This window comes from Bos javanicus, chromosome 10 (genome assembly GCF_032452875.1).
Source record: "Bos javanicus breed banteng chromosome 10, ARS-OSU_banteng_1.0, whole genome shotgun sequence".
Classification (NCBI taxonomy): Eukaryota; Metazoa; Chordata; class Mammalia; order Artiodactyla; family Bovidae; genus Bos; species Bos javanicus.
In genome coordinates, this window is record NC_083877.1 from 43,044,925 (window position 1) to 43,061,027 (window position 16,103).

The following is a 16,103-nucleotide window of genomic DNA, read 5'->3' on the forward strand; positions in this document are numbered from 1 at the left end:
TTTGCTACCTCAGTTGTAGTAATCATTTCACAATATATATTTGTATTGAATAATCACATTGCAGACCTTAAATGTACACAGTGTGTTATATGTCAATTATATCTCACAAAAGCTGGGAAAAAAACAATTGGAATTCTCTTTGTGAAATAAGAGTGGAACTCAATTCTTCATGCTCCTTTCAGTGGAGTTGTAATTATAGATACCTCCATTCCAGTTTTAAACTGAAGATTGCTAGAAAATAACAGTAGAGGAAGCTTATGATAATGTACTATTATATTAGGATAAACCTTCTGTTTCTCACAGTTTTCCTGTCCAAATTGGTCCTACATATGGAAAATCAGGAATTATGCTACAATGGTTTACTTAATTATATTTAAGGACCCTTTATTCCCATGATTTGAGTGTTCCTCTCTGGAATAAAATTTGATAGTGATTTCAGCTACTTCAGATTTTCAAAACAAAACATCCTTGGTCAAATATCTATGATGACTGAAACTGCCAAGTGATACCAGAGAAATCCATGATTTCACTGAGAAAATGAGAAGCTATTATTTGGCTGCTTGGGCTGTAAATGAAAGAAAAAGACATTCTATTGGTGGGGCTGAGGAAAAGGACAGCAGTTTGAGAAAGGTGCCTTATCGCATGTTCTGTCCAGAGAGTGATTTAGGTAATCTGAGAATTGTATGAAATTAGAATAAAATATTCATCTGGCTACTCAGAATTAGGTCAGTGGTATAGAACAGGATTCCCCCAGTGTCCTTATGTAGATTCATAAAATGTCTGGAAGACCTACATAATAATAATAATATTTTATTGAACTCTTATTTTTGTGCCAGGCCCCATGGTCAGTATATTTCTTACATGATTCACATGAATGTTCATTATAGTTATATAAAATAAGTAATGTTGTTACTCCTTCTTTATTCCTTTCTATTTTTTTTTTTTAACTGATGGGGAAACACTGAGGCTTAGAGTAGTTAAGAAACTTGTCCTAGGCCACATGTATCTTTAAGTTGCAGAGCTGGCCTTCAACCTAGGCCACAGGCTCAAAGCCCTTGCATTTCACCACCACCCCTTAATGCCTCTCGTCCTCTTTCTGATGCTAGGTGCTTACTGAACTGTAGCTTGTGGTCTTATAGTTGAATGTGCAAATCCCATCCCACTAGCTAAATTATAAATATGTTAAGAGCAGGACCTTTGCAGTTAACTTTGTTTAGTCTAGACCACCTATTTTATAGGCTTCCCAGGTGGCTCAGTGATAAAGAATCTGACTCCTAATGCAAGAGACTCAGAAGAGACAGGTTCTATCCTTAAGTTGGGAAAATACCCTGGGGTAGGAAATGGCAACCCACTCTAATATTCTTGCCTGGAAAATTCCAGGGACAGAGGAGCCTAGCAGGCTACAGTCCATGGGGTACCAAAGTGTCAGACATGACTGAGTATATACACACCACCTACTTTATATATAGCAGACATTTAATTAATGCTTGCTAATTATGGCATTGGAAGGAAAGTTATGACCAACCTAGATAGCATATTCAAAAGCAGAGACATTACTTTGCCAACAAAGGTCCGTCTGGTCAAGGCTATGGTTTTTCCTGTGGTCATGTATGGATGTGAGAGTTGGACTGTGAGAAGGCTGAGCGCCAAAGAATTGATGCTTTTGAACTGTGGTGTTAGAGAAGACTCTTGAGAGTCCCTTGGACTGCAAGGAGATCCAACCAGTCCATTCTGAAGGAGATCAGCCCTGGGATTTCTTTGGAAGGAATGATGCTAAAGCTGAAACTCCAGTACTTTGGCCACCTCATGTGAAGAGTTGACTCAATGGAAAAGACTCTGATGCTGGGAGGGATTGGGGGCAGGAGGAGAAGGGGACGACAGAGGATGAGATGGCTGGATGGCATCACTAGTCTGGGTGACCTCTGGGAGTTGGTGATGGACAGGGAGGCCTGGCGTGCTGCAATTCACGGGGTCACAAAGAGTTGGACACGACTGAGCTGAGCTGAACTGAATTATGGCATTATATGCATATTTAGGATTGTATATAGTTTGCATACAAATAAACTTATTGGACCCAAAATTGGAAAACCTGGATTCAAGATTTGGTGTAGCTATTACATATCCTCCCTAGTATTACCTCTTTACATTTTTAAGATAAGACCCATGAACAAACAGTTTAAGTCAAAAATTGATATGAATGTGTCCAAAATGCTTATACTGGGTGTGGCCCCTTCTTGAACTGCAGAAACACAATCATAAAATTCGTTTTCAATGGAAAAAGGTAGTAGGATTTCTGAATTGAAAGTATTACATTGATGGTTTATAATTTAAAAGTCTTTACATTTAATTAGTGAAGACTAACAGAAAAAAGTGAGATGTTCTCAGTTAGCAACAGTTTGTATGTGGTACCATTGGATTTAAAGGTGGTCTTAGTGCATAATCTGTAGATGCTTCAAGTAGTTTAGACAAGACTGCAACTGCTCTGAGGCAGGGAGGATAAGCCATGACTACTGGATCAAGAAATAGGCCATAAAAGACATTGAGTCTTGGATGTTGACCATGTTGTTGATTTAATAACTGCCATGACCTAACCTTTTTATATGTATAAAAAATCAAGATTTATGATAATTTGGAAGGGGTTAATCTGGACTCAGGCTCCCCTGGTGGCTCAGTGATAAAGAACCCACCTGCCAATGCAGGAAATGTGGGTTCAGTCCCTGGGCTGGGAAGATCCCCTGGAGAAGAAAATGGCAACCCACTCCAGTATTCTTACTTGGGAAATCCCATGGACAAAGGAGTGTGACGGGGCTACAGTCCTTGGGATCACAAAAGACTCTGACAGGACTTAGCAACTAAACACCACCACCAACAATCTGGACTGTTACAGATTATTCTCTCATTTTTCTGTCTGTATCCGTGGAAACTTTTACTCAAAGAGATTCTTCAGTTTCTTTTTTAATCATGTACAGTGTAGGTATCTTTAGCTAATATGAAACTTTGGTTCTTTCAGCAGATTTTCTGCTTAAAGTATCTATAGGTGTCCCTATACAAAAGCCTGTCTGAAAAGCCAGCCATAAAGTGTAAATTTCTAAGTAGATGATTTCTCTTTCAAGTTTTTTTTTTTTCTGATTCCTGTATTTTATGTCTGTTCAGTTCAGTCGCTCAGTCGTGTCCGACTGTTTGCAACCCCATGAACCTCAGCACGCCAGGCCTCCCTGTCCATCACCAGCTCCCGGAGTTCACCCAAACCCATTTCCATTGAGTTGGTGATGCCATCCAACCATCTCATCTGCTGTCATCCCGTTCTCCTCTGAGCCCATTTTAAAAAGGGAAGACAATGTTCCCTTTATTTTGGCTATTTAAGTACTGAGAGTATTGTTTGAAATATTCCTGAAGTCTATTTTTAAAGTTTCCTATTGATTCATCCTTGTTTTGTTCACAATTTTTAGTTGATGTCCAATTCATCTCAGAGAAAGTCTTCTGAAATGGCCTTGCATTGTGTTTTTCTATACTTCTTGCCCTTAAAGGGCTATTAAAATTTTTATTCTTATTTTTTTATGATGAGCTGGGATATTTAAATGCTCTCCTGGTCTTTTTACTGCTTTTAACCAATTTTTTCTAACCTAACAATTTTTTTCCAACCTAACAAGAGGGACTAATAATTAAGTGAACTTAGTTGGAAAATAACTGATAATTCAGGATACTAAGCAACAGGATCCTGAATTCTGCAGCAAATTTCTGTCTTCCTGTGCTAAAAGAAATTCCTTATAACTGAGGCCAGTGTTTAAATTCAACTTCTATACAATAGTCTTCAGATATAGTAGCTTTAAGCAGTTGGGGCAATATGACTACTTCTTTCCTGCAAAAATCACTAAGGAAATGGTTCAGGAGGTCAGAGGAAGAAAAAGAATGTATTGAAGGAGTGAAGTGATTGGTGAAGATAAAACTGAGCAGAGAGAGATACACTGTCAGTAGGGTAAATTTCAGAAGGTTAGAGAGTGAAATTGAGTCTTCCGGAGTCAGCAGTTTGTTTTGAGGCCTCAGTTTACTCATTAAAGGAGCTGACTAATGAGTGTTTTTTGTTTTATCTTCATTTTTATAGAACATCTTATTTTATTATTTGTTTTGACATGTCTGAAGCTTAACACAATGTTATTCTAAATTTTTAAGGGTAATTTATTACTGTAAATGCAAATATTAGGATTGTAATGCAATACAAATAGGAAGCAGAAATTCTTCCAGGAGAAGACTGCAGCTTTGATATACACAAGCCTGTAACAAACAAGTTGCTCAAATTGTGTGCTTATGAAGAGCACCTGGGTCCTCAAGCAAGTGTTAGAACAGTGCTACGTACAGTCAATAATCTGATAGTCATTGATCCTACATTATGGACTAAACAAAGTAATTTGCAAATTGACAAGAATGAGAATGGCCTCTAAGTGTTGTAGAGAACCCAAGGCAAAACTTGACCGACTACTTTTGCATAAATTTGTTCCTGGTTTAACAGACCTCCAACCCTTAGTCTTTGGAGCATCCTGATTAATCTGGTTACTACTTAAGACAGGTCTTTGCCTGTGTTCTTTATAAAGCACTTCCTTATACATTCAGTGACACAAGACAATTCAAGATAAAATACAAGACAATACTTTGTATGAATTTTCAAACAAAAGAAGGAAAAGCAGCAAAAAAAAACCCAGATTAATGGCAAAAATATTTACTGAATAATAAACCTCTAAAACAAAAGTTCTAATAACATTATACAAAAGTTAGGTATAATTTTTTATTCAATGAGTGCACTTACCAAAAAAAAGGTTGAATTACCCTTTACAGAGACATAGAACTAATGACCCATATAAAGACCCACTGAGTCTTTATAACAAAAATTCTAGGATAACAAATTAATCAGCAGCAAGAGCTCAGTGAAAGAAATTAGAACTCAGATTTATCATTGTTGAGGCAGATTCACCTCTAAGTAAATTTCAACAGATGGAATTTGGGAACAGGGAACATGGCAAGTACACATGTTAACCTGAGGTTCATAGGGAATACTGCCCAGGGAGGGCGTTCAGAACTATCTCAGTAGGACTTCAGAATTGTTGGAGGATGAGACCTTCACTCAAAACCTGATACGAAAACCAGAGCTGGGTTTATTGGTTAATTTAGTAAAAGAGTTATACTTGGGAGTTTCATTAAGCAAAACAAATGATTATTATGTAGAGTTGGGGGCTTTGTCTTGGATTTTCATGGTTTACAGAGACAAGAATGGGTGGACATCAGTTTTTTAATTATTTTTTTGTTGTTGAATACAGAAGCATGTTTTATGTCTGGTTATAGAGGTTAGCAATGGGTTGACATAGCCTCAGTTAGTTTTCTGAGGTGATTCTTCTAATTCTTGACTGACTTTTAAAGCATGAAGCTGTCACTGGTTGGCTTCCAGTGGGCTGTTGGTTGAAGTGAGGTGTTACTTACTTAGAAGGGTTTAAAATGAGTTCCAGTGTTTACTTACTACCTGAAGCTGAAATTAAAACTGAACTTGATTGATTAAATCGGTTAAACCAGTTCAGGTATTCACTGGCTACATTGATTCTAGAACAGTTTTTTCCTGGGAGTTTGGGAGTGTTTTCATGTATTTATAATGGATGTGCACATAAATTTAGCATTATAATTCAGATAACATTTTTTCATGTAAGCCTTTTTATACTGACTTAATACATGTATGGATACACTCCACACATTTGTAATATTAATAGCTATGTAATATATTAATATGCCATAATGTATATAACCATTCCCAGTTGTTGAGCATTTGAACTTTTTTCCATTTTTCACTAATAGTGGTGCTATAGCACTCCTTTTGAATGGTCTTCAAAGGAAAATAAACAAAAGTTTCAATGTTTTTCATAATTTTCATCCTATGATCACTTGAAGGATATGCAAAGTGTAGGTCCATCATTTTCCCCAGTTGCCTGACTGGATTTAATTTATTTTTTTAAAGTATGACTTCAGAAATTTTTATCTGAGAAAGTTAGAGTAATCTGTATTCTTGACTTTTTAAATCTCGACCTATATGTATGAACAAATCAAAATTCAGCAGTGTGGAACAATGGATGGATTTTGAAATAAGGACTGAAATTCGTAGCATTCCATACAGGATAAACGTAAAGCATATGAATTATTTAGGGAGGGGATGGGGACAGTGGGTGTACTGTAGCTGGCTTATACCACTTTGAGAGCTAACTAGTAAATATTCAGGAGTTACATAAGCCAGTTATTAAACTGTTAGTAGCTTGAAATCAGCTATGGTAGGCACATTTGCACAGCAGAAATTGTCAAATGCCACAAATCAAGGCATGTTGATGTTGTTGGAGAGCCAGTTTATACCAGCGCAGCACTGGATGGGAGCATTAGGGAAGCAACTTAGAATTTGACACTAGAGGTAGGTAGGATATAGGGTACTTATTTAAGAAAATAAGACTTCATCTTTGATCCTATTCTACACATGGTCCTCATTTGATTGACTTGGGAAGATGCCCAGTGAAAAAGACCAAGAAAAGAGACTAAACTCTTCCAAGAAAAATGCAAAATATAGCCAAATCCACATAGTTGGTTTCATTTACACTGATTCATGAACCTCTATTTTGCAAAAGTTGCTTCTTATCTAACCTCTATTTTCAAAGTGCATGTTTTAGGTAGAAATGTTCTAAATACAAATTATCATATTTTGACAAAAATGTTGACAAGAATGAACATCTATCTAAAGATAGTGGACTATTTAAAGATAGTGTATATGGATATTTTTAAATGCTCTCCTCCACAGGAGTCTCTCCTTTCCCCACAAGAATCCACAGGACACACACATACACATGGGGGCGAGGGGGACTTACACTGTAATGAAACAAGAAATATCCATAATTCTAACTAAGACGTGTCCCTGCTTAAGGAAAGAAGATGTGAGCTAAGGATTTTATATCCAGCAAAATTGACTTTCACTTATCAAGGGCACAAAATGTTATTAGCATGTAAGAATACAAAGAATGTTGTTACTATGAGCCCTTAATGAGAAATCTCCTGAAGAATGAGCTTCAGTTAAGCAAAGGTAGCGTAATGCCAAAGCCTTTGACTGTGTGGATCACAATAAACTGTGGAAAATTCTGAACGAGATGGGAATACCAGACCACCTGATCTGCCTCTTGAGAAATTTATATGCAGGTCAGGAAGCAACAGTTCGAACTGGACATGGAATAACAGACTGGTTCCAAATAAGAAAAGGAGTACATCAAGGCTGTATATTGTCACCTGTTTATTTAACTTATATGCAGAGTACATCATGAGAAACGCTGGACTGGAAGAAACACAAGCTGGAATCAAGATTGCCAGGAGACATATCAATAACCTCAGATATGCAGATGACACCACCCTTATGGCAGAAAGTGAAGAGGAACTCAAAAGCCTCTTGATGAAAGTGAAAGCGGAGAGTGAAAAAGTTGGCTTAAAGCTCAACATTCAGAAAACGAAGATCATGGCATCTGATCCCATCACTTCATGCGAAATAGATGGGGAAACAGTGGAAATAGTGTCAGACTTTATTTTTCTGGGCTCCAAAATCACTGCAGATGGTGACTGCAGCCATGAAATTAAAAGACGCTTACTCCTTGGAAGGAAAGTTATGACCAACCTAGATAGCATATTCAAAAGCAGAGACTTTACTTTGCCAACAAAGATTTGTCTAGTCAAGGCTATGGTTTTTCCTGTGGTCATGTATGGATGTGAGAGTTGGACTGTGAAGAAGGCTGAGCACCAAAGAATTGATGCTTTTGAACTGTGGTGTTGGAGAAGACTCTTGAGAGTCCCTTGGACTGCAAGGAGATCCAACCAGTTCATTCTGAAGGAGATCAGCCCTGGGATTTCTTTGGAAGGAATGATGCTAAAGCTGAAACTCCAGTACTTTGGCCACCTCATGTGAAGAGTTGACTCACTGGAAAAGACTGATGCTGGGAGGGATTGGGGGCAGGAGGAGAAGGAGACGACAGAGGATGAGATGGCTGGATGGCATCACTGACTCGATGGACGTGAGTCTGGGTGAACTCCGGGAGTTGGTGATGGACAGGGAGGCCTGGTGTGCTACGATTCATGGGGTCGCAAAGAGTCGGACACAACTGAGCGACTGATCTGATCTGATCTGATCTGAACGTAAGTTCACCAAAGGAGAAATAATCATATACTATGTGCCTCCTAATAAAAGAACACTCTGCTTCATAGAGTCTTGCCAAAAAGTAAAACCAGAGTCAGATCACAACTCTGTATCCAGTTGCCAATTTGTAGGAAATTCAGAGGACGAAAGAACATGTTGAACTGCCCTGTGACTATGCAGTCAGCAAGGTTCAGGTTATGGAAATCTCTCCAGGTCAGATTTGTAGGTTCTTCAACAGATAAACTGTAAAGGGAAAGAAAATGGAAAAGCTTAAAAGAGAGTTAAAAGCAATATCAATTTTAATGGGCAAGACTAAAAGGCTCAATTAGAAGCCCAGAGATGTTAACGCTTAGACTTTTAAAGATAGCTAATTTCATTAAAATATTCTAATTTTTCCCTCAAGTTCCTGCATTTTTCCAGATACTAAAATTGAAGTATAAGTTAATCTAACTTATGAAAGAATGCTTTAATGTGTCAGATTGTAAACTATGTTTTCTATACTTAATTTTGAGGCAGTGCAGCAGGAATTTTCCCAAGTTTAAATGCCAGCTCTTCCACTCTGGCCTGTGGCTTTGGGAAAATTACTTGATTAACATCAGGTTGGGGGGGTGAAGGTGATTTTTATATATCTCTTTTAAGACTAATAATAAATTGTAACCTCTCCTGGGGCAGCAGTGCATGAAATACATCATGTGTGTGATTCTGGTGTTGTGCTTGACTTACAATAGGCACTTGATAAAGGAAAGCTGCTCTTACCTTGGTTGCAGTAGGTGTGGAGGGGGGCCCAAGTATTCTGTACTTTTAAAAGCCTCTCAAATGATTCTAATGATTGTTCTAATTAGGGGAACACAGTCCCTGATAAAAATCCTTCTGGATATAAACAAATACTCAGCTTCAGGGATGTTTATCAATGCATTTCTTAGAATAGTACTTAGAAAAACTGGAAAACATCTAGGAGAATGCAAAATAAGTTAGTTCTGTCCATGTGCTAAAATACTATGTGGCCATTAAAATCAAATCAAGTAGCTAACATAGCATTTTGTTCCAGGTACTGTCCGAAATGTCTTCTGTATACTGTTTCATTTAGTAGTCCTGTGAGGCTGGCTCCCTTATTATCTCAATTTAACAGATGAAGAAATATGATATTATAAATAACAAGTTGTGAAGCTGAAATATTTCTAAACTACTAGCAATAAAAAACATTTTTACAATAAAAATTTTGGCCTTGTTAGAGGAAAGACTGAATTAGCTTTCTAACAGAAAATATTTCAAAATTGTCATGTGAAGAAGTGATCAAAAAAAAAAAGTGATCAAAGCATTTGCAGTCAAAAAGTAGGAGAAAAAAGTATTACAAAGGTATGTTAGTTATTTTTCTGGATTTTTACAAATGTATTTGTGGTATTCGTGTTTTAAAATTTGTAATTTGTTATTTTTCTCATTGTAAATAAATATCAACTTTTTAGCCCATTTTTGTACCTTTTTCCTATTGAGCCCTCTCCCCTGCATAGATTGTATAACTTTCAGGCCCCACAAAACCTGGATTCCCGCCCCTCTGCCTACCAGGTATGCGTGATTAGAACCCCCAAAGAAGAGAAGGGGACAGATGTAATAGAGGAAAAATATTTAGACGGATGGAAGGAGAAAACTTTCTTCAAATAAAACTTGAATCTTCATAAAAAGCTTCCTGAAAACTGACAGAGATGCCTCAAACTGGCTGAATGGCACTATGTAACTTTAGTCATTTTGGGGGCAGCTTTCTGTTCACATTCAATGGAAACAGGTAGGATGATCTCAGAGAGGAGTGAATGCTCAGAAACAACTTTCCTAGGTTTTATGTTTGCTTTTTAATTCCTTTATGTGGAGAAGAACACTATTCAGATGGCAATAATATCATTTAATATATTTCAGTAAAAAACAGATGGAGGCAATTTAGAGTTCCTTTATCAATCCTTTGTTCTTATTGTCTCTTAGAGTCTGATATTTCTTGTTCGAGACTGGAGCTTCCCATACGAATTTTCATATGGATCTGACGGTGGCTCCAAATTCTTGGAGAAACGCCTCAAGGTTTGTTAGCTGTCTAGATGCATGACATTTCCCCAACAGTGATCTAAAATTATTTTTGTTGAGTGACTTCTTGAATAGATACTCAATAGCCACAAACTCATTTGACCTTCATAGTATCTCTGTGAACAAACTAAGAGTGATACTTAACAAAATGTCAATTACAATTTTAAATATTATCGATAATTATGATTCAGAAAAAGAGTTCTTTTGTAGCTATCTATAAAACAATGATTTATTCCTAAAGATAAAATCTTTAATTTGAAGAGTTAAATCAGTTGGAGATTGACAGTTCAAATATCTGGATTCATGTTTTAGTAGAGGCTTAAAGTCAATTTAAGAAAATATTTAAGTTTTAAGATCCCCAAAGTCAATCTTAGGACATTTTGCTAGTAGTTCACAGAATGTGATATTAGGAGGAGGCTATTAACTGTCTGTGTCATGACAATTCAATAGTTGAACAGATATCCAAAAAAATACCTAATGAGTAATCAGGAAAAAAATGGAGATTAAAAAAAGAACTCTTGATAATCAGGATCTCTAAGCTTACTTTTTTAGGCTATGGTTATTTTTAGGATAATTTGTACTATTAACTGTCTAATACATAGGAAAAAAGGAGGCAGTTTAGCTTATATGTAAATACCCAACTATCCAGATGTCTTTCTAGAATTTAAATGTATACCTACTAAGTGACAAGAGGCTGTCTTTGAGTACCTCCTGAAAAGAAGGTAGGAATATCTTATGATCTATTCATGTCTTTGTGAATACTTTGAATTAAAATTTGAATTTGTAGGAACTAGCTGGAGTAAAATCCCACTAATTTGTACTAAAAAATTGGAAGGCTCTTCTGAGTAAGAGTAGACATTTGTTAATTATAGTAATAATGCCATATGTATACTATACGTAAATGTGGCTATGTAGCAATTGACCCAAAACTTTTAGTATCAGCCCTGGTCATGTCATTTTTTATCATTGTGACCAGACATAGCAAATATAAATGCCACAGAACTCTTTTGGAGTTCAGTTTGCGTTGAAAGTCATTTAAACTTCAGAATGATTTACTACAGGTCTCAGGGAACCAGCATGAAGAACTACAGAATGTTCGAAAACACATCCATTCCTGTTTCACCAAAATTTCCTGTTTTCTGCTACCTCATCCTGGCCTAAAAGTAGCTACCAATCCAAACTTTGATGGAAAACTGAAAGGTTTGTCTGTCTTTTAGTGAATGTGTTTATGTCACTAAGTCTGATTTTATCCACTGGGCTTATAGCTGCTAGTTTAGTTTGTTCACTGATCTAGGTGTGCTGATTAGAAATTGTCAGGGGGATTGAGAATCCCCAGCTCATGCTAGAGCACCTCCTTGATCTGTGGGGTTCTATGGGTACCAAATATGTACACAGAGAAAATAGACTAAATCCTGCACTCACCTGGGAGCAGTAACCCTCACCCTTTCTCAGAGGTTCCTGCTCACCTCTGCATTGAGAAATGCTCCTTAATATCTTCCTTTTACATTTTCCTTATTTATATTAAAAGGGAAAATAGAAGTCTATATTATTGGAATGTTTGTATTGTTATATAATTAGAGATAGAAAAAAATATTGCATAATACTGAAGTGAAGCTCTTTCAAACTGCTGCGGAAAAATTTAATTATAAATCATTAAAAACTTCACTAATAATGAAAGCATCTTCTGGATGAGGACTAGTTTCTTAAAAAACCAAAAGCCCCAGAGTGTTTTTCAAAGTAATAGTATGTAATCATCTCTTAAACAGAGAGATATGACTAATGTTTTAAGATTCCAAAGCAATTCAAATCGTCTAAAAAAAGAGGGAAGGGGGGCAGCAGGAGGTGGAGGCAGGAGTCTGCAGAAGCAGAAGCTAATCCTTCCTAATAATCATTAGGTCTTTAGATATTTGCTTTGCAGTTAATCCAAGGTAGTACTGATCTCACATGGCCTCAGCCTGCAATGGTTTAGAGTGGGGCTTGGGTTCCCAGCCAGAGGTTGGGCTGGATTGCAGTGGTGAAAGCACCAAATCCTATCCACTAGACCAGTGGTCAGTGACAAAGGCCCTGGGAATTCCCACAAAGACAGAAAGTAGTGAAACGAGGAAAGTATTTATCAAGAAGGGAAAAAAAATACAGTATGTGTGGATGGACACACAAGCAGACTCAGAGGGAGAGTCCCTGAGTTGTACCCTCATGGCAATTTGAATTACTTTTATGGAGCGTTTCTTCCAAGTTTCCTTTGGCCAGTCATTTTGATTTGCCTAGTTCACAGTCCATCTTTCGGAGAAGGCAATGGCACCCCACTCCTGTACTCTTGCCTGGAAAATCCCACGGACAGAGGAGCCTGGTAGGCTGCAGTCCATGGGGTTGCGAACAGTCAGACACGACTGAGTGACTTCCCTTTCACTTTTCACTTTCATGCATTGGAGAAGGAAATGGCAACTCACTCCAGTGTTCTTGCCTGGAGAATCCCAGGGACTGGGGAGCCTGGTGGGCTGCCGTCTATGGGGTCGCACAGAGTCGGACACGACTGAATCGACTTAGCAGCAGCAGCAGCAGCAGTCCATCTTTGGTGTACCTCAGGATCCTTCCATATGTGCACACGCATCTCTTAGCCAAGATGGATCCTACTGCAGAGGCATCTGGGTAAAGCATCCCTTGACATTGCTCCTCCTTTCGCCTGCAATTAGCCTTTTCTGCACATGTATGTTCAGGGAGGTCTCCTGACTTCACAAACAAGAAATACCTGGTCTGGGAAAGGCCCAACCTCTTCCCTTAATTGTCCTGCTATTCCTGACTTGGAGTTTCCATCAGTAGGGAATGAATCTCCATTTGCTTTATCCTGGGGGAGGCCTATTTACCTCCTGCTGCTGCTGCTGCTAAGTCGCTTCAGCCGTGTCCGACTCTGTGCGACCCCATAGACAGCAGCCCACCAGGCTCCCCGGTTCCTGGGATTCTCCAGGCAAGAGTACTGGACTGGGGTGCCATCGCCTTCTCCAATCCACCTCCTACCTCAGTACAAAGACATTTCTGACTTTTTTATTTGTAAGCCTAGCATTGAGTACACCACTAAATTCAAACATGTCCTTAATTTACTTTGGCCTTTCTGCATTGTGTCAGGGGTAATGAGACAGTGGCATAACAAGCCTTGCAGCACAGTTGTTCTCAAAGGACTTTAAAATTACTTTTAAAAATGACAGCTGAACAACTTGTGTTCAGTTTTGTGGAACTGGCAAATTCAAAAAGCAAACCAGTTTTTTTCCCCCATGTATCCATAGTGTTTTCTCTCAGATACCTTTTATTTTACCATTGTAGTTAATACAAATTTATCAATTATCAGCAATTGTTTTTATACATGTTTTAAATTGTCTTTTCATTATACAACAGAAAGACAACTGTAGGCAGGCACATATTAATGCATGGATTTCAAGATTGTATAATTTCACTGTCACTTATGAATTCCAACCCACCAGTGAGCACACAGACCTCTTAATACTGTGCAGTGACCTAATGGCTTCAATGTGTTTTGAATAAATTACATAAAGAGAGGGCTCCCACAAGGCCTTTCTTTCTTCTCTGGGGTTGGAGAGCCATAAGCAGGCAGAGCAGGAGCAGGCCTTCAACAACAGTCCTTTATTGGGACAAAAAAGTATGCCTTGTTCTTTTCCTGTAGTACACAGCTATAGTTCTTAAATTAACAGATATATTTTGCAATGAAAGAATTCAGGGAAAGAGTTTAAGATAAATCATGCAGATATAAATCACAGTCTTAAATAGATTTGTTCCTCATCAAATTTTACTCATAATCTAAACATATATTGACTCACAATTGGTTTACAGTTACCCATGAGTTGCGAGTTTACCAAAGTGGCTAGCCTGAGGGAAAGAGAAATAAAAGGCAGCTTCAGTTAACTGTCAAAAGTTCCATTTTAATGAGGCTACTGCTAAATCCCTCTGTGCGCCAAAATGCTCTAGTGTGCCTCAGTGTTTCCTTGGGCAGTTTTGAGTCTGCTGTCTACATCAGTTTTTCATCCCATCCTGAATCTTATAATATGGGGTTATTTCTATCCAGAATGTCTTGTCTTCTGGCCAAGCTGTTCTCCAGAGGGCTGTCATCTGAGTGGTTGCCTCCAGGGGAAAAAACATCTTGAATAAACAATTGTGCAGAAATTATTTGATGATAGTTTCTCACATACTCTTTCGATACACTTACAGAAATAATTTTCTAACTCATTTATCAATAGTAGTAATTGTTATAATTATCTTTTGTTCATGGTCCCTCACATTATCATAATTGTTATCCTATCTTACTATTTCCAGTGTTATTTAAAACTTATGCTACTATGATTATATTTAATTGCTATTAGTTGAATCACTTCCCATTTAGGAAATCAAAAGGACCGAAAGCACTGAATCACATTCATTCATGATGCATTTGACCAGTTCTTATCAAGTGCCTACTGAATATGTCCCCTCATATAGCAGATCCGATCTTGTAATTAACAAGGAGTTAACCTTTTTCTGAGGTGGTTCTGTGTTATAATACCACCTGTAGAATGACCAGGTAACCACATCATAAATTGGGGAGCTGCTTCCTTAACAGCTCCAGTTAGACTTCAGAAAGCATAGCCAAATCCCAGTGCAAGGTTATTATTTTTAAAGATGTATTTCTCATGACTTGTCAGAGTCAAATGATCCTGAAAAAATATCTTCCTTGGTTAGTTTCCACAGCAGCCCTACACCGTAGGTGCATCTGCCATGTGGAATTCTTATAAAGCATGTATCGTGTCCTCAATTGTTACAGATAACTTCTTTGACCTAGATCCTGAATTCCTAGCAAGGTTTTACTCTTGTGACAAAAATTCTTGAAGAAATGATGAAAACATAAATCATTATGAATAATCATCCACCCACACATATTATTGAACACTTGCAGTGAGCCAAGGCTGATGAGCACACCTCCACAAATTGATCTGAACTGGTCTGCAGATGTTCTGGGTCATGTATTTACTTTTCTTCCACTAATATTGTTAGCAAGAGCTCCCACTGGAGTGGGTCGCCATTTCCTTCTCCAAATACAGAGCACAGTTATCAGTAAAAACTGGTACAATGCAAACAAAAAAATAAATTTGAATAAACTCCTGTCCAAGTCCTCATAAAATATGGACACAAATTTCAAAGCTGTACAAAACATGAAGGAAAATATGTTGGAAGAATTTCCAACATCATGCTTATACATGTCATAAAACAGTAAGCAAAAGAAAAGAACCATAAATTCTTATGTAAACTGATATTTCAGTAACAAGCAGGGAACATGCAAAATACAATCATAAGGTTTGAGTCTTTATCCTTAAGACCTTAGAAATCACCAATCCCAAAGCCTGAAAACTCAGTGACTCTGCTGAAATTCAGGTTTTTAAAAATCATGGTATCTTTGCTTAGATACCAAGTCTCTGGATATACCAAGTCTCTGCTTTTTACATATGATTTAAAAAATTATTGCTGTGTTCAAGAGTCCTCTGAATATCTGTTTTCTGTGTTACTTTGCTAAATTTGTAATGCTAAGCTTGAACCTAATACTATAAAATGGGTTATGTGTTACCAGTTCAGTTCAGTCGCTCAGTCGTGTCCGACTCTTTGCGACCCCATGAACTGCAGCACACCAGGCCTCCCTGTCCATCACCAACTGCCAGAGTCTACCCAAACCCATCTCCATTGAGTCAGTGATGCCATCCAACCATCTCATCCTCTGTTGTCCCCTTCTCCTGCCCTCAGTCTTTCCCAGCATCAGGGTCTTTTCCAATGAGTCAGTTCTTCGCATCAGGTGGCCAAAGTATTGGAGTTT

The 16,103-nt window shown here is 37.8% G+C and overlaps 1 protein-coding gene across 3 annotated transcripts in view; it reads left to right on the top strand.

The window, feature by feature from the left end:
- Positions 1–16,103, top strand: part of ATL1 (atlastin GTPase 1) — a 73,798-nt gene that overhangs the window by 46,592 nt on the left and 11,103 nt on the right. For all 3 annotated transcript variants that reach the window (XM_061430943.1, XM_061430945.1, XM_061430944.1), the window contains exons 7-8: positions 10,163–10,255; positions 11,320–11,458. In XM_061430943.1, the coding sequence (XP_061286927.1) occupies positions 10,163–10,255; positions 11,320–11,458 (232 nt within the window). The remainder of the gene's footprint in view (positions 1–10,162; positions 10,256–11,319; positions 11,459–16,103) is intronic.